Source organism: Brassica oleracea, chromosome C9 (assembly GCF_000695525.1).
Source record: "Brassica oleracea var. oleracea cultivar TO1000 chromosome C9, BOL, whole genome shotgun sequence".
NCBI classification, from domain to species: domain Eukaryota; kingdom Viridiplantae; phylum Streptophyta; class Magnoliopsida; order Brassicales; family Brassicaceae; genus Brassica; species Brassica oleracea.
In genome coordinates this window covers 44640326-44666638 of record NC_027756.1, presented here as the reverse complement: position 1 = coordinate 44666638, position 26313 = coordinate 44640326, and the positions used below count along the sequence as shown (strand labels likewise).

Below are 26313 nucleotides of genomic sequence, written 5' to 3'. Positions count from 1 at the left end.
AAAAAAAAAAAAAAAAAAAAAGAGAGATAACGATTCAATTCAACAGATTCATAACGAAACAAAACTCAATTTTCCCGTCAAAATGAATATCCCAAATTCGATTAACAATCAAACCCTAGAAAGAGATTTGTAAACTCTTATAGCTTAACGAAAAGTAACGAGCAATGAGAAAGCCACAGAATCTACGTACCTCAAATACCTCGTAACAGAGAAGAGATTTTTCTCCCAAATCAACGTTGCCCTAATTTCTCAGATCGAATTGATGAGATGAAGAAGATTGGAGAAGGAGAGCCAACCGCTAAGCAAAGACTCAGAAAATATTGCCAATAAATCATTTTTCCATTTTCAAAATGTTTAATGGTCTCAGTACGGTGCTATTATAACCGTCGGATTAAAAAAATATCGGACGGTGAAGATCTCATCCTATTTTCTCTGCGTTGTTTTTTCAAACTTTCATCTTACGACCTCGTCCTCTCTTAGAAGCGAGCGATCAGCCTCAAAGCTCAAAAATGTCTGATTCTTCCCCAAACCACGACTCTCCACCTCCTCCGTCGATCACCGGCGGCGTCTCAGAACCCACCGTGGCAAACGAATCGGACACCAATGCGAAATGTCAAACAGCGTTACAGTCCTTATCCTCAATCGTAACAACCGCGACCATCCCTCCCACAATCTCCCTCCTCCTCGAAGACAACGCCGTCTCCGCCGCGATCTCCTCTCTCCTCCAACTCCCCGACTCAGGCGCCGGAGACAACAACCTCTGCCGCTGGCTCTACGATACCTTCCAGTCCGCGGAGCCTCCCCTCCAGCTCCTCGTCCTCCGCTTCGTCCCCTTAATCGCGGGACTCTATCTCTCCCGCGTCCCTCTCCGGCAGCCTCAGGCCGGATTCGAAGCCGTGCTGCTCGCTCTCTACGCGCACGAGACCACCTCGCGCGCGGGCCAGGCCGTAACCGTGAACATCCCCGATCTCTCTCACCCTAGTATCTACCACGAGTCGAAAGGTCCAGCTAAAAACAACTCCACGTGTCTAAACATAGCCGTTATCTCCTCGACGCTTGATCCGCACGGTACCGTGAGATCCACGCGACGCGCGAGGATCGTTGGAGTGGCCTTGGAGCTTTACTATGGTAAGATCTCGAGTATGCCGCGCGAGTCCAAGCTTAACTTCTGCGAATCGTGCGAGAAATGGGCGGGGCAGAACGGAGAGAGGGAGGAGCAGAAGCCACGAGCTTTGATCCCTGAGGAAGAGAGTGTTGCCGTGGGAGGAAGGTCTGAGAAAGACAGCGGGCGGATTCCGTTGCCGTGGGAGCTTGTGCAGCCGATTCTGAGGATCTTGGGGCACTGCTGCTTGATGGGGATGAAAGGGGAAGAAGATAGGGAAGTGTCGGAGGCGGCGAGTAAGGCTTGTCAGAGTTTGTATCTTAGGTCACTGCATGATATTAACCCTAAGGCGATACTGGCTACTGGGAGTCTTCTCCGGCTCAGGGAGATGGCTCTTGATCCCAAGAACCAGATTGATCACACTGAGATATCAAGCGACAACGTTTTGTCTGTCTGAGCACTTCAGTAGTGCTGTTCTGTTTTTCAGTCGAAGCTTTTTATGTTAAGATAAAACCATCTTCGATTTGTCAACGTAAACACTCACAAAAGAGAAGCTTTTTATTGCAATGTAAGGAGAGGCCACGGTCTTTTATGATGAATAAAAACAATCCTTGAAAATTAAGATTTATTATTACTGTGATAAGACCAAACCACATGCTCTCTCAAGGAAAAAGATCCTGCATGTCGATGATGTCTGCAAGAACACCGGCTGCAGTCGTGTCGTTCCCGGCTCCGGCACCTTGAATCACCAAAGGCTGCTCCTTGTAGCAACGGCTACGTATCTCCACCTGCAGGTTTTCCAACAATTCAATCACTTAATCCTCACGAGACAATATACAGAAGGAAGTTTGAGTGCAGCAATGCGAGCTTAAGAGGTCACTGTGTGCAAGGAAGGGAACTGGTAAGCCGTTTAAATAAAAGTTTATGTGAGGAAGTTTCAGAAAAGATTCAACAAAAGAGTGTTATGAAAAACTTACTATATTGTCACTGCCTCTTAGTCGTCCCAGTGGTGAATCTTTTGTAACTTCTCGAATGCCAACTTGAACACTGTTGAGAGACCGTGAAATTCGAAGTCAGACAAATTGTGACATTGTACACTAGCATTCTAAGGGTGCTAGGAAGATACTTACTACTTACCTTGAGCCCTCAATCATACAGACATAACGAAGCACACACCCGTTTGACGAAGCTCTTTTAACTCTCTCCTCAATGTTCTGATCCAATTTTGCTATTCCATTTTGGAGGAAATCATCCACAGTCATGACTCCAGGTCTCATCTCTTCAGGGTATAAGCTCTCTATCTACAATTATGTCAGGAGAAAAAAATGATAAAAGAAGTTTTGTTAAGAGCCATTCTTTTCGGAATCAAGAAAGCACAACAAATGTTCAGACACGACTGAGAGCAGCATCTCTAAAGCTCAGTTATAACTTCACAGTTAAAAACAAAGGCGAACAAGATTTCACCAGCCACAATTTCAACTGAAAGTTGACTCGAAAGAGAGTTGTTTCATCAAACATAGATCACTGCATAGAATTCAAAAAGATTGACAATGAAAAGTTTTAAGAAATGGTTCATACCTTTATGCTATCCATAACTATCCTTTTCCCAAGAAGTCGAGCAAGAATCAAAGCCTATCATGACAGAAAAAAAAACAACATAGTTGAGATACATAAAATTTTTGTATTAAAAAATCTCTCCTCAACAAAAGTATTTTGCTTGAAATGGTATTTGGGAAATACAATGCATAGTCTCTTGAATCGTAGTGAGTTAAGTAAATACAATGCTGCTTTTATGAAAGAAATATCGTCCATAAGGTACACATGCATTTTAACTGTTAGTCTCTCACAAAAGATACAATAGCTATATGTCTGTGTACCTTTCTAGCAACATCCATGCCACTGAGGTCGTCACGTGGATCTGTGACAGAAAAAACAAAATAGATAGAACATGTCAATCAGACATCATATTTAGAACATTCAAACGTGATTTTTTTCTTTTCATCGATTATGAGGCAAGGCGAAACCAATTATAAGGAGAAAGCAAGTTGGAGCATATTGTCAATCTACAAAACATATTATAGAGTATAGGAAGATAGATATCTACTTAAATCTAGTGCTGCTAAAAGAAAGCAGTTGACAAAACATGATACTCTCTGTGCCATGATGACTAAATGAAATTGGAACAAACCTGGCTCAGTGTACCCCAGCGTTTTGGCAGCTCGAACAACTTGACTTAGAGGCCTTCCATCTTCAAGCTCACTCATTACATATCCCAAGGTACCTATTACAAATGAATGAAGATACATATATTCACAAATAAACTGTACATGCCTAAATTCGGATAAAAACAATGAAAAACATCTACAACACTATCACAATAAAATGAATTGCATCTGTAAGTGTGATTACCGCTCAAACTACCGACAATACTATGAACAGGATCTCCAGATGAAATAATGCGGTTCATGGACGCAATGACAGGAAGCCCAGCACCAACCTGTATATAAAAAAGCAGAGCAAGAACTTTAAGGTTTTTTTCACTACACACCCAGCCATATCATCACACTTATGATTAGGTAGAAAAGTAATAGTGTCAGTTTCATTATCAAAGACTAAAAAATATGATTTTAATAGTGTCAACTCTATATAAAGGCCGTGTTTCACCTACAGTGGATTCATGGCGGATACGTCGAGGATCCAAAACCAACTTGTCATAATGTTCCTGCGGAGAAGACAAGATGAGAAAAATATGTAACACGTGACTATTAGGTTGTAAATTTAGGAGAATTCGATTGAACAAAAGTATCATTTTCTGCTTGAAAACAACCAACACATGTTCAAGACTCTATGCTGTCTCCAGATGAACTTATTCGTCACCACAGCAAAACCAAAAGGGAGAGAAACAACTCAGGTGAACATGTTGATGCATATGCCACCACATTCATAACAATGCAGAAATGGTAACTAGTAAATTAGTAATAAAGAAGCTACCAGTGTGGAAGTAAGAGGCTTCTTATTTGCAAGGACAACACAGCAACCCAAGTCAACTGCCTTCATCAATATTTCAACCGTTTCACTGCTGGCTGAGCAATCCACAACAACTAAGCCTATAGCAAACAAAACAAAAAAAAAGACTTTAATCTTAAAAGAACTCCGAAAATAATGTCTTGAACTTACATGCATTATATTAAAGGCCTAACACTAACGCTGACCTGTAGATTTACCGAGAAGTTGTGCAATTTCTTCCGTTTCTCTTATTGACTCAGAACCATTGAACACGCGATATTCACCTTTTCCTGTGATTGAAAACAGATTTCTATTATATCATGCCAACCATGACTGGTGAAAGAGTCACTCTCACCTAAAGCACCAAGCGTCGTCAAAGCAGAACCAGCCGATTTGATACTGCAAACTTCAGACAAGAGATCATCATCAAGTCCCTCTTTGAGCACATCCACTGGAACAGCTAAGGATTTACTGTCACTGACTCCAACCACCCGTAAATGAACTCCCTGTCCCCAAAATGAAAAAAACAAAACAAAAGGAGGATTTTTATTACAGAAATACTTACAGTATTTGTCCATACATTGACATCAGCTTCCGATTCATTCGAAATCGAGAGAAATGAGTACGGACCATTTTGGCGTGAAGCGATCGGAAAGAGACAATGTGTTGGAGAAGTTGTCGGCCAACGCCTCCACATCCCATGAGAATCACCGAGATCTTCTTCATCCTCCCCTCTTCTTCCTCAAATTTCGTCTGCTTTCTGTAGCAGTTTTGCCTCCGCTTCGACTGACTAAGAACGCTAATTGTATGTCGCAGCGTTTCGGAAACGCGCGTTTTATGTCTCTTGGTTATATGGACGGACGGTGGTGATTTGCGAGTAGGTTAGAGGTGTACAAGTGGTTAAATATTTATAATGGGCTTGCAAAGCGGAAAACATTAATAATCTGATTGGGCCTTTAGCGTCAGCTTTTACACCAATCAAGCCTAACACATGGTTTTATTCCGGTTCGGATGAGTGAGTTATTTGTTGGTTCGATTGAATATTTGTTTTTTCATTTGTTTTTAATTAAAGAAATGCGAATAAAGACATTTGCCCGGGACAACGCTCATTTGATGCCCATACATTTGATGTTCAAATAGATCTACATTATTGTGGTCGAGGAGATGAATGACGTTAAAACAAATGTTGAGAATGTTGGAACTTGGATGTTGGAGCACTGAAATCAATTGTCGAAAGATGTGAAAAGGAGGTAAATGAGCTCAGAGAAGTGGTGTACTCTTGCAAGATTTCTTTGTCAAAAGACGAGAAGAGTCGATAATCATTTTTTCTATTTCAATTGTCTATGAATTTGTTTGATGGAAGGAAGGAATCGGGTCACCAAACATTCCAAGTGTCGTCGTGTAAGTTGTGATTTCTTTTTCTTTCCTATCAATATTGGTTTATGTACTTGTTAGGAATTGTTCACGTTCGCTAATAGTCTTATTATTGAACCTTGAGAAATGTAATGGTTTGTACAAATTTTGTATCACGTCATGTTATGTTTATGTTGTATGTTTAAGGTGTTTTAATGGTCCTAATTGTTTGTTTCCTTGTATTTGTGGTTCTAGATTATTAACTATGGAAGAAAAACGTGAGGTTTTCAAAAACTGTTTTGAAAGAAGCCTTTGATTTGGTAAGAAATGCTTCTTTCCCTTTGAATATATCTGAGATAATGGTTTGGTATTGTGTTATTTGAGAGATTTTGAACTCAAAGGGTTTCGTTTTGCTTGTAAGTGTTTGTCCTTTTCCAAAAACAGTTAATGGATTGTGAAATAGTGGAGATTTCCCATAAACTTGATATGATTCCAGAGACCATTGCGACTAGGTCACAATCCCTTTCAAGATCTTCACTTTTTTTCTGAAAAAGGTGGTTCATCTTCATCTCACTCCTGCACATTTGGTGGTTATGGTTATTGCGCAAGACAAATATATAACTAGATTTGCCTTCGACCTAGCTACCATGGTCACAGAAGGTAATGATAGGACACGTGGAGATGATGCCTTTCTACAAAGGGCTTATGAGAATATAGAAGTTGGCCTCACAAGGTATGCATAGAGGTTTCTGAAGAAATAGGCTACTAGTTCAAGAAGAGTAAGTAATATCAGTTTTAGCTTTGTCGTTAGTTTGCAAGTGTTGCAGAGTTTTGTTATAAGGAGATAGTTGAGACTTGGGAATTTTGCATGGTTAATGGTGGGATTCTGTGGCGGAGGTAGAGAGGAAGCACGTGGGTCAGATGACCCACATCAATTTTGAAATTTAAGATAATTTAGGCATAAAATTATAATAAAACTTGACTAAAGGGTTGAATTCCACTAGTTTGACCCCTCTAATAAGTAGCCAATTTTATATATGTAATTTTTTGACCCTAGTGAACTTTTTTCCTAGTTTCGCCACTGTGAATGACACGATTTCCATTGTAAAACAATCTATGATATAACTACTATATGAATCTGGAGTTAAGGAAGTAAGATGTTCTTTGTTCTATGTTAACTAGCTTTCTTTGTCTTAACAATAACAATAATCTCTTACTCTTTGTGCAGTACACTCCATACCCAAAATGAAAACAAAATAAAAGAGGAAGTTATTACAACACTATTTTAGTATTTGTCCATGTACAAAACGAACAAGGAAATTGAAGTGAGAAGACGATCCAGAAGCCAAGATTCATAAACTATATGATTAATATCAACATCAGCTTTGGATTCATTCAAAATCGAGAGAAACAAGAGATTCATATTCTTTTATTTTAATTTTAGTTGTGTTTTTTTATTAATTTAGAACTAAAATGTATAAAAATACGTTTAGTTATTTTTATAGTTGTTTGGTAAATATCTTAAATCTTAATTAATATATTTGGTAAATCTAATTAAAACACTTCGGATTTTTCAGTTCAGTTTAATTTAAAATTGATTCAAACTGAACCGTTTGGATTAATAAAAAATTTAATAAAATGATTTAGACATGTATTTTAGTTTGGTTTGGGTTGGTTTTAATTCGGTTAGATCAATTTGGTTTGATTCTGTTTATTTTTTTTTTTTGCGCAGAGAACACTAATTATTGTTGCAGTGTTTCAGAAGACGGTGGCGAATATTGCGAGCAGGTTACAGGTCTTACACGTGGCCAGATATTTATAATTGGGCTCGATAAGCTGAAAACAAAAATAATTGTATTGGGCCCTTAGCGGAGCCTTTTACATAAGAAATGGTTCACTTCGGTTCGGTTGAGTTTTTTTCTTCTGTTGGTTCGATTGGATACATAATTCGAATCCTCAATATCCGGACTGCTTCGGTTATTACGGTTAACTGATTTCGGTTATCTGAGCTTCGTCATCCTCAGACAGATCTTTAATTCCCAGCATGAAACCCGACAAGATTCACATGTAGTTACCCCTTCTGATTCATATATCGGAGACTCAGATCGAGCTGCTGTTCCTCAATTTGACGGAAGAAGAAGAAGAAGAATGGATACATTCAGCGCGGAGGATCTGTGGACGATCGGCGGAATAGCCACAGTGTCGCTCCTTCATTCGTTCATTCCGACGCATTGGTTACCTTTCTCCATCGTCGGACGCGCTCAGAAATGGACGCTTTCCAGAACCCTCTTCGTCAGTACGTTTCCCTTTCTTAGAGAAATGAATGCTCGTTTGATGTTCGTGAATTCTAATCCTAAGGCATTGTTTGATTTGAGTTAGATATAGAGATCGTTAGGGATACAGGGCATGCATGGTTCAACTGCTACTTCAATGGTCTATGTTTTGTTTGGTGTTGTTGTATATGTTCACCCATACGTATTGTTTTCTGATTTTTGTATTTACTTATTTGTCAGCTGCATTTGGAGCAGTCTTGCATGTCATATCCACTGCCCTTCTTGGTATTACAGCCATCACAATGGCTAATACCATTGCCGGTGAAGAGACTGTTCACAAGCTGGCTTCCCTTTTGCTTGTGTTTCTTGGTGGAAGCTATATCTTGCTGTTTTTGGCTGGTAAAGGAGGCCACACTCATTCTCATAACCAACCCATGGAGAAAATGGCTGTTGCTGGCCTTGTCCTTGTTCCCGCATTATCTCCTTGTGCAACGACCCTCCCTGTTTTCCTCGCTGTTGGAAACTCAAAGCCAATGATGATTCTCGCCATCATAGTTCTGCTCATCAGGTGAGAGACTAAAATACTACTGCTTTTTCACATGTTTTGTTCTTCAGTAAACATAATCTTCTAAAATGATTTTACAGGGGAAAGAACATATGTCTGAAATTATTTGATATTTTATTTGGGCAGCACCATTTTGGTGATGACATCGCTGGTAGCTCTATCGTTCTATGGTGCAAGCCAGCTGAAGTTTCACTGGGTGGAGCGATACGACAAACTACTGGTTGGTTCGGTCCTGTGTCTGGTGGGTATCTTAACCCTTCTCTTCCATGATCATGACCACCATGGTGGTCATGAAGCACATCAACTGCACAGGAAAATCATTACTCTCTAGAGACCACTTCTGTTTCACCTGTTTCGTCTGTTTGTTGTAGAGCGGCTTAATGTCTTCTCACCATGTATGTCTATATAACTAGTTGTATCGCACTCTGTTAAACGTGAAGAATTCATATGGCAGTACTGTTGAATTCCTATAACATAATAACATTAGTTGTGAATGTGATTTTCGTAAGCAGTATATCAAATTCATATGTATGCTACATTATAATAATAAATTAATAATGCCAGTGGTGTGAGACCGATGGAAGTTGCAGACTAAGAATATATTGCATTCTGAAAATCTTGTAGTGGTCGGCTTTTTCTACCAATATGATTGAAGAAAGGAGGAAGGTTTTGATACTCTGTGAATTGACAATTTCTACCATTTATTTAGTCATCTAGCCTCCTTTTCGCTATTTAATAGTGTAGGAAGAAGTGGAGTTGGTGATTATTCCGACATTTAAGTGTTAAGTATGTGTTTGTCGGATCAGATTCCATATTAAGAATCGAATACCATTGACTTTGATTAAATCCTAATTCTTAAGTTTGCACTCAACTCTTCTTCGTTTTTTTTTGTTCGTTAGTGCACAAAACTCACGTTCCATCGAATGAATGATAGAGCGTCTGATAGTGACAAAAAAAAAAAAAAAGAATGATAGAGCGTTTGTACCAAACTATACGCAAAAGCGAATATCATCACACAAAGAATAGTGTGCGACTGTGTGTGCACAAAGGAGAAGCACTGTTTGTTTCCGCGTGAACTCTAGTTTCCGACAAAAGCGAATATCATCACACAAAGAATAGTGTGCGACTGTGTGTGCACAAAGGAGAAGCACTGTTTGTTTCCGCGTGAACTCTAGTTTCCGATTTTGACCAACGCAACACCTCCCTCTTTTACTGCTTTGACCCACTCAACGAATTACTAGAAGACTTTAAAACCCAAAAAAAAAAGTCACAGGACTTTCCCTTTTTCGTCTTCTTATTTAAATTAACGCTCTAACTGTTAAAACTCAAATCCAAAGCAAAAGTTCACTTTAAAAAAATTGTAACTAAGTTTATTAACTAAAAATTGTATAATATTTAAAAGGGAAAATTTGGAGAAATACAGTTCTATGAGATTTTAATTTGAAAACTACACCACTATTTAAGGTTTTTGAAAAATACACTTTGATATATGTAATTTTACTAAATTATCCAATCTAAATATTCAATATTATTATCAAAAACTTTAATTAGCATAATTTATTTAATATTTAAATTAATAGTTTCAACAAGACTTGTTTTATTTTTAATAATATCTACGCAGTATCTTTTGGATATATCTTAAAATATTATGTTTTTTTTTAAGAAGAAAAGAGGACAAGCGTCGTCTCCTGCATCTTCTTCTTCGTAATCTTTTATTTTCTTTTTCTGCAAAACATTTTTCTTTTCTCTTGTTTTCATAGTCTCAGGCTTGTTAATTCTTCACTCATATCCTTGATTGTAATTCGATTTTGTAAACCTCATTTTCTCTTACTATTTTTAAGACTTCTTGATAGAGAATACCTGTCATAAGAATGAAATATTTGCAGGGACTAGCGTTACTTTTCTTTTGTACAAGAATGATGGTGTAGGGCAAATTTTTTATATAAGGTTTTTGAATGTTAAAAAGCATACATATAAACTTTTTGATAAAATTACAAAGACTTCATAATTTTTTTTCCATAGTATCATTGTTATTTTAAAATTCTAAATAGTAAAATAACACATTTACTTCAACATAGATTAATCTTAAACATAAATATTTTAATAATAATGATGTCACTAATTTCGAATTTATATTTTATTTATTCAAATATTTATCGTGGACGAAAATGTCTTTTCACGTTTAATTAAGTGTAGTTTTCAAAAACTAAAAAAGAAAGTACAATTTTCAAATTTGAAACTATTAATAGGTTATTTTCCAAAATGGATTAAAGTTCAAACCAAAGTAATTCATATTCTCGACATATTCTCAAATATCGTGGAGAATAAAGTACAATTGTATTTAAATATACTCTTCTTTATTTTGTTTCACATTTTTCAAATGAAGAATTGTTCCAGTGCGTTTATTTGATTATTATTTTTCCAACAGTATTCATTAATATCGATTTAAATCACTACACGAGACGAGAGTCGGAGAGTGTCCAAATAAACAGCCTGATTAATAATAAAAAAGATTAAAGAAAATAAAGAAAGACAAAGAATATTAAAAGTAAAGGAAACAAAAAAGACAAGAAGTGGAGAAGTCTTTCTTCTCTCCGTCGTTCCCAACACCAAATCGCATAATCAATCGATTTCTTAAACTTCAACAAAGAGAGAGAGAGAGAGAGAGAGCAAAAGGGGCAAGGAAACCCTAATTTCTCCGATCGTAAAAAAGAAACTAACTTTACTCAATTCCCCTTTCCGAAAAGCTCACATGGCGTTCCGAAACTGTAGGTGGGAGCTCCTCGCGGCTTCTCTAACCGTAACCTTAGCTCTGATTCACCTGGTGGAAGCGAACTCCGAAGGAGATGCTCTTTACGCGCTTCGCAGGAGCTTATCGGATCCAGACCATGTGCTACAGAGCTGGGATCCGACTCTTGTTAACCCTTGTACCTGGTTCCATGTCACCTGTAACCAAGACAACCGCGTCACTCGTGTGTAAAGATCCTCTCTCTCTCTCTCTCTCTAGGTCCTGTTCTGAGAAGTTGATTCGTCTGAGAATCTATGGAGATTCCGTTGATACAAAGTCTCTATTTTTAGGACAGGACTTCTGGGTTTAGTTTCCAATTTTGGATTACTTCTATAAAGCTTTCCTTTAGTCGAACGAACATGTTATGTTTTGTTGTATTTTGTCACTGGGGAAGATGTAAAGATTAAGCTTGACCATAATTGATTTGTTGTTACTTTGTTAGAGATTGTTAAATTGAGAAAGAGCAAACAATATTTCTTATGGGCAATTCTGTAAAACTAATAAGAAGATTTCATGAACATATATGATAGAAAGTTGGGTTTGATTAGTTCACCAGGCTTGGCTTTTTGTTTGTTTTCTCTTTTAACTATTGTCAAATCAAATGGGGGAATTGTGTATTTAGTTGATTTGATGATGATTAAGCTTTCCTTTTGTCTTTGGAAACACTTCTTCATCAAAATGGGGTGACTTTAAGGTTCATGATTTTGTCCTTTTCGCAGCTTCATATGCAGAGTACGATTTTTTTTTTTTTTTTAAGAAAAAAGGAAATTAATCTAAGCTCTCTCATGTTCTGCACAGTGTAGATCTCTCTCTAGTCATTCGATTCCTTAAAAGGCTCGAAAGAATCCCCAATAGTTTTGTTCCATCTATTAATTTTGTGTAATTTTGCTTGTACTTCATGATTTTTTTCTGTGCTTTGTTACTTATTTATATTACTCTTTAGTACCTACTTTCTTACGCTTTTAGAATTATCTTGGATTCGTTGTAACTGATTACATCTACTTATCTCTCAGAACTGTTTGATGAATCGGTTGTAATCTTATTGTCTCTTCCTTCTTAGATATTAAAAGTGTATCTCTGATTCAACGTTTTTTTTCTTAAACTTTTGGCAGGGATTTGGGCAATTCAAACCTTTCAGGACATCTTGCACCTGAGCTTGGCAAGCTCGAACATTTACAGTATTTGTATGTCATCACTCTTTTGGCTTTGCACTTTTCCAAAAAAAAAAAAATTTCCGCTACCAGCTCGGATAAAGTTAGATAGTGAAAATAAAGTTACGTACCATAAAGTGCAAGCTAAAGCACCCACTATGAAATTGATTTTTGTTTTTTTTTTTTAAACTGTGAGATTGATTTTGTAACAATGTAAATTAACTTTAGTACTTGTGTTATAATTGATGGACTCAGGGAGCTGTACAAAAACAACATCGAAGGGACTATACCTTCTGAAGTTGACAATCTGAAGAACCTCATCAGCTTGGATCTCTACAACAACAATCTTACGGGGAAGATTCCTTCTTCTTTGGGAAAATTGAAGTCTCTTGTCTTTTTGTAAGTTGTTCTAAGATCCTGAAACAGATACACTTTGGAAATTGCAAATTATAGGCTGAGTAAAGTACTTGATTCTCTTCTTATGCTTTCTCTTCTTACCTCGCCTCTCTTAAGGAACTGTTTAATGTTGCAGACGGCTCAACGACAACAGGTTGACTGGTCCAATCCCTAAAGAGCTCACGAAAATCCCAAGCCTTAAAGTTGTGTAAGTTCAGGTTTCTCATTTTGTGCTTGCTTGCTAAACTCTCTGCTGATGCTGTTCTCTTAAGGACCCAGTCTTTAAACCCTGTTTATCCAACCTACTGACTCCATCCTCTTGATTTGTTATCATTTGATCAGTGATGTATCAAACAATGATTTGTGTGGAACTATCCCAACAGAAGGACCCTTTGCACACATTCCTCTGCAGAAGTAAGTTACACCTTTGTCTTTCACTTGTCCAAGAAGTTTCTTGATACTGTTTCTCTTCCATTTTTCATCTTCTCACCCCATATTACAAAGCTTCTTTGATATTCTATATAAACTGATAAAAGTTGCATATGAGCATTTTGTTCCTAATAACTCAAAAACGATTGTTACAGCTTTGAGAACAACTCGAGGTTGGAGGGACCGGAACTAATCGGCCTTGCAAGCTACGACACCAACTGCAACTGAACCAACTGGCAAAACCTGAAAAACAAGAAATGAGGGGGTGACCTTGGAAGAACACTTCACCACTTTTATCAAATATCACCTGTTGTGTAATAAGTATATATAATATAATATTGTCCTAGTTGAAAAAAAAAAGAGTTGGAATCAGTAATCATCTGTCTCAGTTGAGACGGACCGCCCGAAGGCTTTGTGTTCTGTCTGTGTGTATGTAAAATCTATACATGCGCCTTTAGCGTACTGTAACGTTCGTTGTGCGACACTGAGATGTAACATTTGTATCGGTAGCAAGTTCTTTACCTTGTCTGTATTAACATTTGTGTGTATGATCTGTCATATTAAAACAAAAACTATGGATCTGGGTGCTTTATTTTATTTAGCATTATACATTCAGTTCGATTCCACCACAAGCCATGTTTGCTTTGTAACCACTCATTTCCAGTACCTTTCATCATCTAGGCCCACGATAGTTTGCTGACAAACCATATAAATTGCAAAAATACAGAGTCCTTTATTAAGTCACATGTGAGGTCGTCGACACATTTTCAAAATTAAGAAGTAACAAAATGGAAAATGTGCATTGTAGACTTTTACTGTGTCCATTCTTTTCGAAGTAGGGTTGTGTTCATGTTTGTTTTTTTAATTAACATGGGGTATTCCAAGACTGTAAATTAGTTTAAACTAATCTCTAATAGGAAAAGCAACCACGGATGGACTATCTCTCCAAATATTTAAATGGACCCAAGTTACTTAACAACCCAAAGCTCGTCTGCCACTACACCACCAGAGGTTTTGTGTTCATGTTCAAAATAATTACTTGCAACTGTAGTAAGTTGAGATGATTATTAATTAATCCGTATTGCGTACTGGTTAATTTTCGTGGCTGCATTTTCGTACGTCAATGTATGATGCTTACTAATTATCCATGGATTATATTATAAAATCTACAAGTAACAAAAAGACTAGGAAGTAAAAGTTTTGTTATCAGAAAAATGAATTTAACTATGTTAAAACAAATTAATATTTGTAACCTTGGAAACAACATTTTGTACTGCATTCAGGAGTTGGTCGAGTTGATTCTGAAGATTTATTATTGATTTCCATTTGTTGAAGTATTAATTTTTATCGGCTTATTAAACCACTATAATTGTATACATCAATACTTGAAGTTGCGATGTTGACTATGCCTAACCAAATTGCATTAATAGTAAATACAACCTATATTTGGGGCTTCTGTTAACAACCACTCGAAGAGTCTGTGGCTAATATAATGAAGCACGTGCCCAATATCTCCAATAATTGAGTTTACTCACCAGCCATGCTTAAGTTTTAGAGACCAGTGACTTATAAGCATATTTTTTTGCAGGGTCGTGAAGTGTACCGGCTAAGAGTCTAGTATGTTGCGTACCGATACATATTCAGGATGCATTTTCATATCTCAATGTAGGCTATTGATGAACATTATTTATCTATGAATTATTACAATCTATGAGTGAGAAAACAATAGGATGTAAAACTTTTTTCATTATAAAAATGAATTAAGCTATGATTGTTGCTATAAAGAGATTCAGATGTATACACTGTAAACAACATCTTACACCACACTCCATTAAGTGTTGGTCGAGTGTGTCTTGTGGAGGTAATTGTGAAGATTTATTATTGACTTGCATTATTAAAATACCACTTGTATTAATGTATTATTATTTTTTGGCGACGATTAAAAAGACTATAATTGTCTACTGACTTTAAACCACATTGTATTTGTCATAAAAGACAGTCAATATTGGGGGAACTGTTATAACAAGTTGAAGAGTCTGTGATTTCTATAAAGAAACATGTGCTCAATATCTCCAATGATTTGGTACTCACGGGTCATGTTTTACCTTTTGGTGGCCAATGAATTCTAGTAAAAAGAATGTTTAAAATGTTGTGTAATTGGAAACAAAATCACATTACATGGTCAATTGTTCTATTTAGTTTTGGAGGCAAACCGAGTGACGAACAAATATTTTAAAAGTTGGCGGATATATGAAAATTACTGATCGTTGCCTTGTTGGATGAGGGCATGGAACTCCATGATTCCGTTGCCTTTAACTGACCTCGACTGAAGGAGCTTATCTCAGTGAAAAAGACACTTGTCAATCTCTTTTGTTTTGTTGAAAGATGTGTAAAGTATAATGCTCTGTAACTTGATCTGAAAACCGTGATCTTTATTTATGAATAACAATGGCTATATATAGCCTACAACCCAATAGATAACTATGTAAAAGATAACTCCGAAACTTAAGCTAATCTATAAGATAAACACCAACTTAAAGAGATAACACCAAAACCAAACTTTATCTAAAGAACCGGTTAACACCAAACGATAACAACACCATCCGACTCTTATCTCCTATATTCTCGTGCTCCCATTTGCTCCAACAAACCCTCCCTAAACTAAGATTGGTCTCCAAGGCTTAGCTTACTTGCAACAGAGCAAATTCCAAGTCTTCTTCTCAGATTCTCGAACACTTCTCGTCGTAGTGGCTTTGTCATGATATCTGCAATCTGTTCCTGTGAATCACAATGCTCCAAGGCTATTACTCCATCGTTGACCAACTCTCTTAGGAAATGGAACCGCACTCCAATGTGTTTACATCTCCCATGAAACACTGGGTTTTTAGACAACTTGATTGTCGAAGTATTATCACACCATATCACCGTTCCTTCTCCTTTGTGATGTCCCAACTCTTCCAAAATCCGTTTGTACCAAACTGCCTGACACGCACAGACTGATGCAGCAACATATTCAGCTTCCGTAGTTGATAAGGTGACAATTGGTTGCTTCTTAGATAACCATGTAACAGCTGCATCATCAAATAGAAAGACATACCCTGAAGTACTCTTTCTGCTTTCAACGTCTCCAGCAAAATCACTGTCGGTAAAGACTTGTAGTTCACCCTCTCCTCCTCTCTTGTACCAAATACCGAAGTCTAACGTTCCTTTTAAGTACCTCAAAACTCTCTTTGCTGCTAGAACATGAAGTTGTGTCGGCTTGGACATGTAGCGACTCAAAAGACTGACTGAGAACTGTAAGTCAGGTCGTGTATTTGTGATATACATCAAGCTTCCGATGATCTGCTTATAGTATGTCTCATCCACACGTTCTCCTTCTTCATCTATGTCAATCCTACTTCCAGGCACCATCGGATTACACACTGAGTTGCAGTTCTCCATATTAAAACGTCTCAGAATTTCCAGAGCATACTTTGACTGACAAATATGAATCCCATGCGATGTTTGCAAAACTTCAAATCCCAGGAAGTACCTCATCTTGCCTAGATCAGTCATGTCAAACTCCTTCTGCATTGACTTCTTAAACTCTTCCATCATCTTGAGATTGTTTCCTGTGCAAATAAGATCATCCACGTAAACACTCACTATCAAGACATCATTGTGCTCTGTTTTCAGAAATAGAGTTTCTTCATTCTGTGACTTCATGAACCCATCTTTGACAAAGTACTCTTCAATGCGACTGAACCACGCCCTTGGTGCTTGCTTCAAGCCGTACAACGCCTTGTGCAGTTTATAAACCTTGTCCTCATACCCTTCTACTTCATAACCTTTTGGCTGTTGTACGTAAACCTCCTCTGTTAGTACTCCATGAAGAAAAGCCGATTTTACATCTAACTGATGCACCTCCCAAGCTCTCTGTGCAGCCGTTGCTAGTATGGTTCTAATTGTATCCATCCTGGCAACAGGTGCATACACTTTTGTGTAGTCTATTCCATGCTCCTGAGAATACCCTTTTGCCACCAGACGTGCCTTATACTTGCTTACTTCTCCATTCTCATTGAGCTTAGTTTTGTATAGCCACTTCACGCCAATACATTTAGCTTCATCTGGTAAGCTTGCAAGTTCCCAAGTCTGGTTCCTTATTATAGAGTTCATCTCTGCATCCATAGCTTCTTTCCACTTCAAGCTTTTTTCTGCTTCTTCAAAAGTAGATGGATCCGTAGAGTTGATCTCCACCATGTTAACCATGTGTGCTTCATCTTCCTCATCTGTGGCTGCACTTCCTGTAACATAGTCATTTAAGTAGCGTGGACGTCTTGTTCTTCGTCCCTCCCTAGTTACTACTTCCTGCACGTGTGAAGCTTCTTCTTCTTCCTCCGCAGGTTGCACTATCTCTTCGTTTTGTTCAGGAGCAGCCGCTGGAGTTTCATCATCACTACTCTCTTCTTCACTTTCTTCCCAGCTTGTATCATCATCATTCCAAGTAAGAACATTCTCAGATTGATGATCAGATTCTTCTTCCCAGTTCCATCCTTTCTTTTCCTCAAACACAACATCTCTACTTGTTATAATTTTCTTTGTCGTTAGGTTGTAGAGCCTGTATGCTTTTGACTCTTCAGAGAAGCCAATCAGAACACACGCCATACTCTTATCGTCAAGCTTGCTTCGTTTCTCATCAGCTATGTGGACATGTCCAATGCTTCCCCACACGCGAAAGTGCTCTACACTCGGTTTGATCCCACTCCAAGCTTCTTGAGGCGTAGAGTTCTTTACTGCAACAGTAGGGCATCGGTTTAGGACATAAAACGTCCAGTTTGCAGCTTCAGACCAGAAGTATCTTGGCACTTTCTTGGCTGAAAGTAATGATCTCACCATATTCATTACTGTTCTGTTCTTTCTCTCTGCAATACCATTCTGTTGCGGCGTGTAGGCTGTAGTTAATTGTCTCTGAATCCCATTCTTCTTACAGAAATCAGTAAACTCATGTGATGTGAATTCTCCTCCTCTGTCAGTTCGTAGACATTTTATACTCTTGCCAGTTTCTGTTTCCACCTTCTTCTTAAGCATCTTGAACTGACTGAAAGCTTCTGATTTTTCACTCAAGAAGTATGCCCAAGCCTTTCGACTGAAGTCATCAATGAAGCAGAGAATGTATCTCTTCCCACTCGGTGATATAGGATTGATGGGTCCACAAATATCGGAATGCAGCAACTCCAGTATCTCTTTAGCCCTCCATGTGATTTTCTTAGGAATAGGATTCCTTGGTTGTTTCCCCACTAGACAGTCTGAGCATGTGAAGCTCTGAGCATCAAACTTAGGAAGTCCACGCACCATTCCTTTGCTCTGCAATACTTCCATTCCCCGGTGGCTAAGATGACCATATCGCTCATGCCACAGTATCAATACATCATCTTCCACTGTCTGGAAGCAACGCTGCTTTGCTCTTTCATCGTCACTAGTCTGATCTATCAAAATAAACATTCTGTTTGCACTCATTCTACTTTCGGCAAGTAGACCTCTTTCATTATGATAGATCTTGCATCTTCCCTTCTGAATGACGATGGCAATGTTCTTCTCTTGTAACTGTCCCAGGCTCAGTAGGTTGTTCTTCAGCTCCGGTATGTAGAAAACATTACTGATGGTGTACGTTGTGTCGCTTAGTATTATCTTCACGTTTCCTTTGCCAACAACCTCCATTCTTTTGTTGTTTCCCAATTTTACTGAGTGCTTGAACTCTTCATCCATTGTTGAGAACAGCTCTCGATTCCCACTCATATGATTAGAGCATCCTGAGTCAAGAAACCAAGACTTCTTCCTTGCAACCTCTCGTTCATCTGAGTGAGTCACCAATACTAAGTCAGTGATGGTTTCATCATCATCTTCTTCATCGATATAGGCCATCAGTAGTATGTCTTCGTTCTCCTCTGCATAATTTGCTTCTTCCTCCCACTTTGGACACTCAAATTGAAAGTGTCCAAGTTTATGGCACTTATAGCATTCGACAGTACTCCTGTTTGTGGTGCTCCGACCACGTCCTCTTCCTCTACCTCTTCCATAGGAGCCTCTTCCTCTGTTTCCCATTCCTCTTCCTTGGGTCACAATCAACAGCTTGTCATCCTCCTTTTCTGGCTTCCTGAACTTCTGTTCATGCACCACTAACGAGCTCTGCAGTTCTTCCAATGTTATGTTTTCAATCTCCTTAGACTCTTCTATGGAGACCACCACATACATGAATCTCTCGCTTAAGGTTCTGAGAATTTTCTCCACTACCTTCACGTCTGGCATCTCTTCTCCATTACTTCTCATCTGATTTGTGTTGGTCAGAACTCTAGTGAAGTACTCATCCACCTTCTCAGCATCTTTCATCTCCAATAACTCAAAGTCTCTTCTGAGCTTTTGTAGTAACGACCTCTTCACACGATCGTTTCCACCAAACTTCTTTTTCATTGATTCCCAAATAATTTTGGATGTTCTCCTATCCAAATTCTGTTCAAACATTACCCTGTCAATGGATTGATATAGGTAGTGTTTGACTTTGTGATCACTAGTCTTGGCGCTATCGAGCAGCTCTCTCTGCTCTGCTGTCAAGGCTGTTATGTCAGTCGGTTCTTCGTAACCGGTTTCAATCACGCTCCATAGTCCCTTGGCTCGGAAGAAGTTTTCCATTACTTCGCTCCAATGATCCCAATGACCATCAAACTGTGGCAACTTCATCTTACCATCTCCCATCTCTCACGATTTGCTTCTTGAAACAGAGCTCTGATACCACTTTGTAAAGTATAATGCTCTGTAACTTGATCTGAAAACCGTGATCTTTATTCATGAATAACAGTGGCTATATATAGCCTACAACCCAATAGATAACTATGTAAAAGATAACTCCGAAACTTAAGCTAATCTATAAGATAAACACCAACTTAAAGAGATAACACCAAAACCAAACTTTATCTAAAGAACCGGTTAACACCAAACGATAACAACACCATCCGACTCTTATCTCCTATATTCTCGTGCTCCCATTTGCTCCAACAAGATGTTTCTAAACAAACAAAAACTTATAAATATATAAGCAACTACATAGCCAATAACAGCTGGACTGAATTAACTAATAATCCATCACATATTATATAATAAAGGATTTACATTCGTTTTGATTAAAAAAAAAGATTTACATTCGTTTGTGCATGGCAGAAGGCCACATAGCCAATATACGTGCGCTCATAACTACGTGAATAATACTTTAGTCTTATATTTCGTAATGATTCCAATCTGTTAGATCTTCATTGTTGGATTACACGTTTCTTCCAAGTATAGATGTGAACATGCTGAAACCAATGTCTCCAGTGTCTTCCATTACCAAACTGCCAAGATACTAATGGTCCATTGATCTTGTCGTCTTTCTTTTTCGTTTTTAAATATATAAAATTTCAAATTCAATCAGTAAGATCAACAAAATAAACAAAGAATAATATTTGGATTTTTGGGCTAACTTTTTAAATTAAAACAAAACACCACCCACCCCTTTCTATATAGAGCTACAAAACCTCTTTCATAAGAAAGCAACACAATCTATTTTATATAATTTTTACATTATATCCAGCAACACCACCAATTCCATGTCGGTTATTGTGTGGTGGCTAGTAATGGTGGTTATGGTGGCGGTTCACTCGGCTTCCGCCGGAGTTGTAGAATTAAACTGGGAGGTTGAGTATAAGCTCCGGTGGCCGGACTGTAAAGAAGGCATTGTTATTGCCATCAACGGCGAGTTCCCGGGGCCAACGATTGATGCTACCGCCGGAGACACAGTCATCGTCCACGTTACCAACAAACTCTCCACGGAAGGTGTTGTCATTCATTGGCACGGCATACGTCAGGTTGTTCAGTTACCCTATTTTATCAAAAAGTTTATATATAAAGTTAGTATACTATAATCAAGGTGACAAAAATGGGACTAATAAAAAACAACAATAAAATGTGATTATGGAATAGAATGGGACTCCATGGGCAGATGGAGCAGCAGGTGTAACCCAATGTCCCATTAATCCTGGCGAGACTTTCACTTACAATTTCATTGTTGATAAGGTAGAATAAAATACGTTTTCTTATTTTTAATAACTTTTACAAATAGACATATCAATCGATAACGTTTTTGACATGGTACAGGCGGGGACACATTTCTACCACGGGCACTACGGGATGCAGAGATCTGCTGGACTGTACGGGATGATGATAGTGAGATCGCCCAAAGAGACATTACAGTACGATGGAGAGTTTAACCTGTTGCTCAGTGATTGGTGGCACCAAGGTAGTCACGCGCAAGAACTCTACCTTTCTTCAAGGCCTATGCGTTGGATCGGGGAGCCTCAGAGTCTGTTGATCAACGGGAGAGGACAGTTCAATTGTTCACTAGCTGCGTACTTTAATAAGGGAGGCGTAAAAGAATGTAAGTTTAAAGATAATGATGAATGCGCACCTACAATTCTGAGGGTCGAACCTTTGAAAGTTTACCGTCTGCGAATTGCTAGCACAACCGCTCTTGCTTCACTCAACTTAGCCGTTGAAGTAAGTTACTCTTACTGAACCTTTTTCAATTATAAATGAGTAAAACTTTGTAACATATTTTCTTTATAAATTGAACCATTCAGGGCTATCGCTAGGATATGAATAATTTATTAAAATAATAAACAAATTTTTAATAAATTTAAGGGCAATTCTCCTAAATACAGACTATTTTCAAGTTTTGGTCACAAAAATAGACCACAAGGAGGAAAATGACCAAAATGTTTTATTTAATAGGTAAAATGACACTAATACCCTGGATATAAAAAAATAAAAAAAATAAAAAATAAAAAATAATAATTTTTTTTTATAGTTTTAGATTATATGTTTTCAAATTCAAACTTTTTTATAATTTTTTTTTTGAATTTTTTTTTTGAATTTTTTTTTTGAATTTTGTTTTTTGAAATTTTCTTTTTGTAATTCGAAAATACTTTTTGAGACTATTTTAAAAATTTTTATTTTCAAATTTTTAATATTTATCTTTTATTTTATAAAATTTTAAATCTCAATCTCAAATCTCCACCTCTTAACTCTAAACCCTAAGGTGTGGATTAGTTAACCCTAAGATTATAAATGTATATTTATCTCTTTAATAAAACATTTTAGTCATTTTCTTCTTTGTGGTCTATTTTTATGACCAAAATTTTTTAGTGCTATCCTATGGTATTTCTCTAAATTTAAAATCATATTAGTTTATGCATATTAACTCAAGATTCAGTTCAATATTTTATTTGACTATTTTTAGGACCGGTTCTGGGCTAGTCACCGTATATTTTTAGATGTATCATGTTTGTATCAAGAAGCATAATAGCCAAATCTATACTATTAAAGCAGGATCCTATTGTCATAATTACTTTAGGGGCATGTTTCCTTCACTAACATTGCATGTTTCATTAAGGGCAATTAAGTAATATTAATAACAAATCTATATTGGGTCATTATTTTTGAATCCAGCCCAAATCAAATCTCTCTTGGGCCATTTGGGCCTATTAAAAAATCAGATTCAAATCTCACCTTTTTTTTTTCCTTTGGACCATTGAGTCCAAGTTCAAATAATTTTTTTTCAACTATTCTTAATTATTATTTTTTTATTTTCTTAATATAATTTAAGCATTCATAAAAATAATTGAATTTTTTTATTGAAAAGTATAAATCTTTATTAAAAGTATATAATTTTTTAATTAAAATATTAACCCCATAATAAAATTAATTTATCAGAGTTATACCAACTTAATTCATTAAAAAAATAAAGTTTAATTTTTTTAACATAAATAGTCATTTAAAATGAAATACGATAAATAAAGATAAAATTTTTAAGTCTTTTATAAAATAAAACACAAATATATGAAAATGTGACATTTACTAAATATTTGTCAATTGAAAAAAAAAAAAAAATAAAACCGCGCTTTGAAAGCGCGGGTAAAAATCTAGTTGAAATATTAAATCATAAACTTAACTTTGGTTTGAATTTAACTTTCATAAACCATATGGATGTTATCATTATTTTTGAATATATGTTAAGAAGTTTAAATTCAATATATTTCATAGTCAAAATTTAATAATTTTTTTGAAAGTGATCGAAATTATATTTAATTTATTTTGAAAAACTATTTTCATTGACATTTGCAAAATTTCGTTTTGTACTTGAATACGTAATTTATTCATTGTTGTGAGGCTGATTGCGCACGTGCAGGGACACCAACTAGAAGTCGTTGAAGCCGACGGCAACTACGTCGCTCCGTTCACCGTCAACGACATTGACATGTACTCCGGCGAGACATATTCCGTTCTTCTCCGAACCCACAATCCAACTCCTTCCAGAAAATACTGGATCTCCGTCGGCGTTCGTGGCCGGAAGCCCAACACTACACAAGCCCTCACCGTGCTACATTACGCCGACGCTCCTGAATACGAACACCTACCTTATCCTCCGCCGGTGACTCCCAGGTGGGACGACTACGACCGGAGCAAAAGCTTCTCTAAGAAAATCTTCGCCGCGAAAGGATACCCGCCGCCGCCGGAGAAATCAGACGAGCAGCTCTTCCTACTCAACACACAGAACCTCATGGATAAGTACACAAAATGGGCAATCAACAACGTCTCGTTATCAGTTCCGGCGACGCCGTACATCGGAACGATCAGATACGGGCTTAAGACTTTGAACTACCAAAAACCTCCGGGGAAGGAGATCGTGGAGGACTACGACATAACGAAACCTCCGGTGAATCCAAACACGACGAAAGGTAACGGAATCTATAGCTTCCAGCTCGGCCGCGTGGTCGACGTGATACTCCAGAACTCGAACGTTTTGAACGGTAGAGGCAGCGAGATCCATCCGTGGCATCTCCACGGGCACGATTTTTGGGTTTTGGGTTACGGCGAAGGGAAGTTCCGGCTAGGAGTCGACGAGAAGACGTATAATTTGAATAATCCGCCGTTACGGAATACGGTGGCGTTGTATCCGTACGGATGGACGGCGTTAAGATTTGTAACGGACAATCCTGGGGTTTGGTTTTTTCATTGTCACATTGAACCGCATTTGCATATGGGTATGGGCGTGGTTTTCGCCGAGGGAGTAGACCAGATCGCTAAGATGGATATACCGAACGAGGTGCTCGGTTGTGGTTTAACCAGAGAATTTCTCATGAACCGGGGACGCCATTGAGAATCGGAGCTATAACCGGTGTTTTCCTTTCTTTTTTTTGAACAACAACCGGTGTTTTCCTATTACTTACTAGTATTAGTGGTTATTATTTGTGTGCGCTTTTAGTTTTTTTTACCTTGCTTTGTTGTTATTTGTTAGCTCAAAACTAAAAATGTTAAACAACAAACACCAATTTCTCCCTCGCCTTATTCATCTCCTTTTAGAGTGGCGCCTCTGTAAGTGCCACTGCCGGCCTTTCCCTTTTTGACTCTGTAGCTTGTGATGTGTGATTTTTCTTTTTAAGTTTCGATGGGATGAGGGGCTTTGACACTCTAGCTGGTTCATGAGAGTGTGTTAGGTTTTAGCCATATCTCGACTGGTTTGTTTCCTGAGTATTTTGAAGCCGCTCGCGTCTATTAGATTGTTACTCGGTTGTGGCAGTGTATGGCGATGGATGCTCAGAAGTGGATCCAATAATAGATTTGGTGGTTCAATAGCTCGTATGGCCGGTCCTAGTTCTGGGTCTTGAGGTGACGGCTAGTTGAAGTTCTGGTGGTGGAGAAGCTCTACGGTTGCAGATTGTGTGTGTCTACTTTGCTCTTCAGCTTCAGGCTTTCGTTTCAGCTAGGTTTGTGTTAAAGCCTTCCCTTGCTTTGGTATGTGTTAGTCAAGATGGTGGTGCTTTGTGTTGGTATTGCTAGTAACTGCAAACTGTGTTTGACGTGTTTGATTGATGGGTCTCTATACGGTTTAATGCTCTATTGAGTTGCTTCAGTATACTAGCTTTGGTACTTATGTAGATCATATGCTTTGGTGGCTGCTGGTGTCAGATCTTATATGGTTTCTGGTTTGCGGTAGAAGTAGTTAGCCGGTTCAGATATGTTGGATCAATAAAGCCTAATGGCTTTGTTCATAAGTGAAAAGAAATGTTTTTGGGTTTCATTTAAATGAAAAGCCCAGAAATAGTAATAGAGAAGTATGAGTTTGTCCCACATCGGGGAAGAGGAGCAAAAGTGAGATGTTTATATATGGGATAACACACTCACTTGTTTAAACGAGTCAGAGAAGGAAGAGACTCCCCATGCGCGCACCGCCGCCGCCGTCCGGCCGGCTCGGCGTGGGCCTTGGTGGATGGCCTCTGGCCCAACAAGAATATTCTTTTTGGACTAAGTTAATCTCTACATTTTTGCCATTTCATTTCTAAAAAACATCATGACGTTCGTGTATAAACGACGAAGTTTGTCTGTTCGAAATGGATCAGAACGAGTCAACAGAAGAGAGATCTTGCGGAGAAAGTTTCTCAACTCACCACTCCCGAGATTTCAGAGATATTTTCGCTAAACATGTGCAACAGTTTCGAAAATCAAATTCGCTTTTCTTCTTTAAATACTCGCCTCCTCTTCATTCATTTCTTAACTTTTCGAAAGCTAAATACCAAGAAAACTCCTAAGCGTAAGTCTAGAGAGTGTTTCGTAGATTATTGGTTCGTAGAGGTTTTTCACGAGTGCCGCGTGATAACCTATCATGGTTTTATCCTGGGACTCTTATTCGTACAGATCCGTCGCACTAACGGAGCGAATATTAAGAGTTAAGGAAAGAGATTCGTCTCGACTCCATGGTTTCATTTAGATTTCGGTTTCGAATCGTCTATATTTTCCTTAACATCGTATTTATATTATCGTTAGTATCGATCCGGTTTTACGGCTTCTACAATCTTAACTCTTAATCGCTTTATGTCTAAAGCTCAAATCGGGTTGAAAAACGATTTATAAAAACGGGTTTTCGAACGGTGTTTGCGATTTGCTTTCTAGCTCTTCCGTGAAACGTTTATTCTTATTTCATAACGGGGTTTGCGATTTGCTTTCGAGCACGTCCGCGAAATATTTGTTCTTATTTCATAATCGTGTTTGCGATTTGCCTTTTAGCACTTCCGCGAAACGTTTTTTGTTTATTTCATTACGCTTTGCGGATTGCTTTCTAGCATTTTTCGCAAAACGTTTTTGATACAGTCTTAAAACGTTATATACATGAATCGTTTCAGTAACCG

General features: G+C 37.8%; 6 protein-coding genes across 9 annotated transcripts in view; 4 read left to right on the top strand and 2 right to left on the bottom strand.

The window, feature by feature from the left end:
• LOC106318313 (F-box/WD-40 repeat-containing protein At5g21040) overlaps positions 1–325 on the bottom strand; it is a 2290-nt gene extending 1965 nt beyond the window's left edge. The window contains exon 1 of one of the 2 annotated variants that reach the window (XM_013756234.1): positions 191–325. The gene's annotated coding sequence lies outside the window, so the exon portion shown is untranslated. The remainder of the gene's footprint in view (positions 1–190) is intronic. The other variant, XM_013756233.1, reaches the window with a different exon arrangement.
• An 84-nt stretch (positions 326–409) lies between these two features.
• On the top strand, positions 410–1588 carry LOC106318316. The gene has a single exon (XM_013756237.1). The coding sequence runs from the start codon at positions 510–512 to the stop codon at positions 1557–1559; it is 1050 nt and encodes a 349-aa protein (XP_013611691.1). The 5' UTR covers positions 410–509; the 3' UTR covers positions 1560–1588.
• A 42-nt stretch (positions 1589–1630) lies between these two features.
• LOC106318315 (bifunctional aspartokinase/homoserine dehydrogenase 1) lies at positions 1631–4971 on the bottom strand. Of its 2 annotated transcripts, none has more exons than XM_013756235.1 (12): positions 4674–4971; positions 4464–4585; positions 4315–4398; positions 4094–4209; positions 3771–3824; positions 3512–3599; positions 3291–3383; positions 2980–3020; positions 2681–2734; positions 2240–2403; positions 2080–2149; positions 1631–1890 (listed from the first exon to the last, which is right to left on the bottom strand). In XM_013756235.1, the coding sequence occupies exons 1-12, from the start codon at positions 4832–4834 to the stop codon at positions 1765–1767; spliced, it is 1173 nt and encodes a 390-aa protein (XP_013611689.1). In that variant the 5' UTR covers positions 4835–4971; the 3' UTR covers positions 1631–1764. The 2 variants fall into 2 exon arrangements, with proteins under 2 accessions (XP_013611689.1, XP_013611690.1); XM_013756236.1 differs by having other exon boundaries at positions 4464–4614; positions 4739–4971.
• A 2486-nt stretch (positions 4972–7457) lies between these two features.
• On the top strand, positions 7458–8853 carry LOC106315921. Of its 2 annotated transcripts, none has more exons than XM_013753766.1 (3): positions 7458–7757; positions 7975–8302; positions 8426–8853. In XM_013753766.1, exons 1-3 carry the CDS (start codon positions 7610–7612, stop codon positions 8628–8630), a joined length of 681 nt encoding a protein of 226 aa, XP_013609220.1. In that variant the 5' UTR covers positions 7458–7609; the 3' UTR covers positions 8631–8853. The 2 variants fall into 2 exon arrangements, with proteins under 2 accessions (XP_013609220.1, XP_013609221.1); XM_013753767.1 differs by having other exon boundaries at positions 8380–8644.
• Positions 8854–10854: 2001 nt separating this feature from the next.
• Positions 10855–13642, top strand: LOC106319533 (somatic embryogenesis receptor kinase 2-like). Its single transcript, XM_013757890.1, has 6 exons — positions 10855–11275; positions 12200–12271; positions 12494–12637; positions 12771–12842; positions 12977–13048; positions 13219–13642. Exons 1-6 carry the CDS (start codon positions 11052–11054, stop codon positions 13289–13291), a joined length of 657 nt encoding a protein of 218 aa, XP_013613344.1. The 5' UTR covers positions 10855–11051; the 3' UTR covers positions 13292–13642.
• Positions 13643–20574: 6932 nt separating this feature from the next.
• LOC106313036 (L-ascorbate oxidase-like) lies at positions 20575–24466 on the top strand. Its single transcript, XM_013750756.1, has 4 exons — positions 20575–20937; positions 21053–21145; positions 21227–21625; positions 23316–24466. Exons 1-4 carry the CDS (start codon positions 20680–20682, stop codon positions 24285–24287), a joined length of 1722 nt encoding a protein of 573 aa, XP_013606210.1. The 5' UTR covers positions 20575–20679; the 3' UTR covers positions 24288–24466.
• Positions 24467–26313: the final 1847 nt, after the last annotated feature.

Excerpts from the sequence above, each read along its gene's own strand:
- LOC106318316 (XM_013756237.1), top strand. The coding sequence starts at position 510 with ATGTCTGATTCTTCCCCAAACCACGACTCTCCACCTCCTCCGTCGATC.
- LOC106318315 (XM_013756235.1), bottom strand. The coding sequence starts at position 4,834 with ATGAAGAAGATCTCGGTGATTCTCATGGGATGTGGAGGCGTTGGCCGA. Across the intron at positions 3,600-3,770 it reads GTATCCGCCATGAATCCACT|GTTGGTGCTGGGCTTCCTGT; the intron begins GTAGGTGAAACA and ends TTTTATATACAG. Across the intron at positions 3,384-3,511 it reads TATTGTCGGTAGTTTGAGCG|GTACCTTGGGATATGTAATG; the intron begins GTAATCACACTT and ends CATTTGTAATAG.
- LOC106315921 (XM_013753766.1), top strand. The coding sequence starts at position 7,610 with ATGGATACATTCAGCGCGGAGGATCTGTGGACGATCGGCGGAATAGCC. Across the intron at positions 7,758-7,974 it reads TTCCAGAACCCTCTTCGTCA|CTGCATTTGGAGCAGTCTTG; the intron begins GTACGTTTCCCT and ends CTTATTTGTCAG. Across the intron at positions 8,303-8,425 it reads ATCATAGTTCTGCTCATCAG|CACCATTTTGGTGATGACAT; the intron begins GTGAGAGACTAA and ends TTATTTGGGCAG.
- LOC106319533 (XM_013757890.1), top strand. The coding sequence starts at position 11,052 with ATGGCGTTCCGAAACTGTAGGTGGGAGCTCCTCGCGGCTTCTCTAACC. Across the intron at positions 12,638-12,770 it reads TTGAAGTCTCTTGTCTTTTT|ACGGCTCAACGACAACAGGT; the intron begins GTAAGTTGTTCT and ends TTAATGTTGCAG. Across the intron at positions 12,843-12,976 it reads ATCCCAAGCCTTAAAGTTGT|TGATGTATCAAACAATGATT; the intron begins GTAAGTTCAGGT and ends TCATTTGATCAG.
- LOC106313036 (XM_013750756.1), top strand. The coding sequence starts at position 20,680 with ATGTCGGTTATTGTGTGGTGGCTAGTAATGGTGGTTATGGTGGCGGTT. Across the intron at positions 20,938-21,052 it reads ATTGGCACGGCATACGTCAG|AATGGGACTCCATGGGCAGA; the intron begins GTTGTTCAGTTA and ends ATTATGGAATAG. Across the intron at positions 21,626-23,315 it reads CACTCAACTTAGCCGTTGAA|GGACACCAACTAGAAGTCGT; the intron begins GTAAGTTACTCT and ends GCGCACGTGCAG.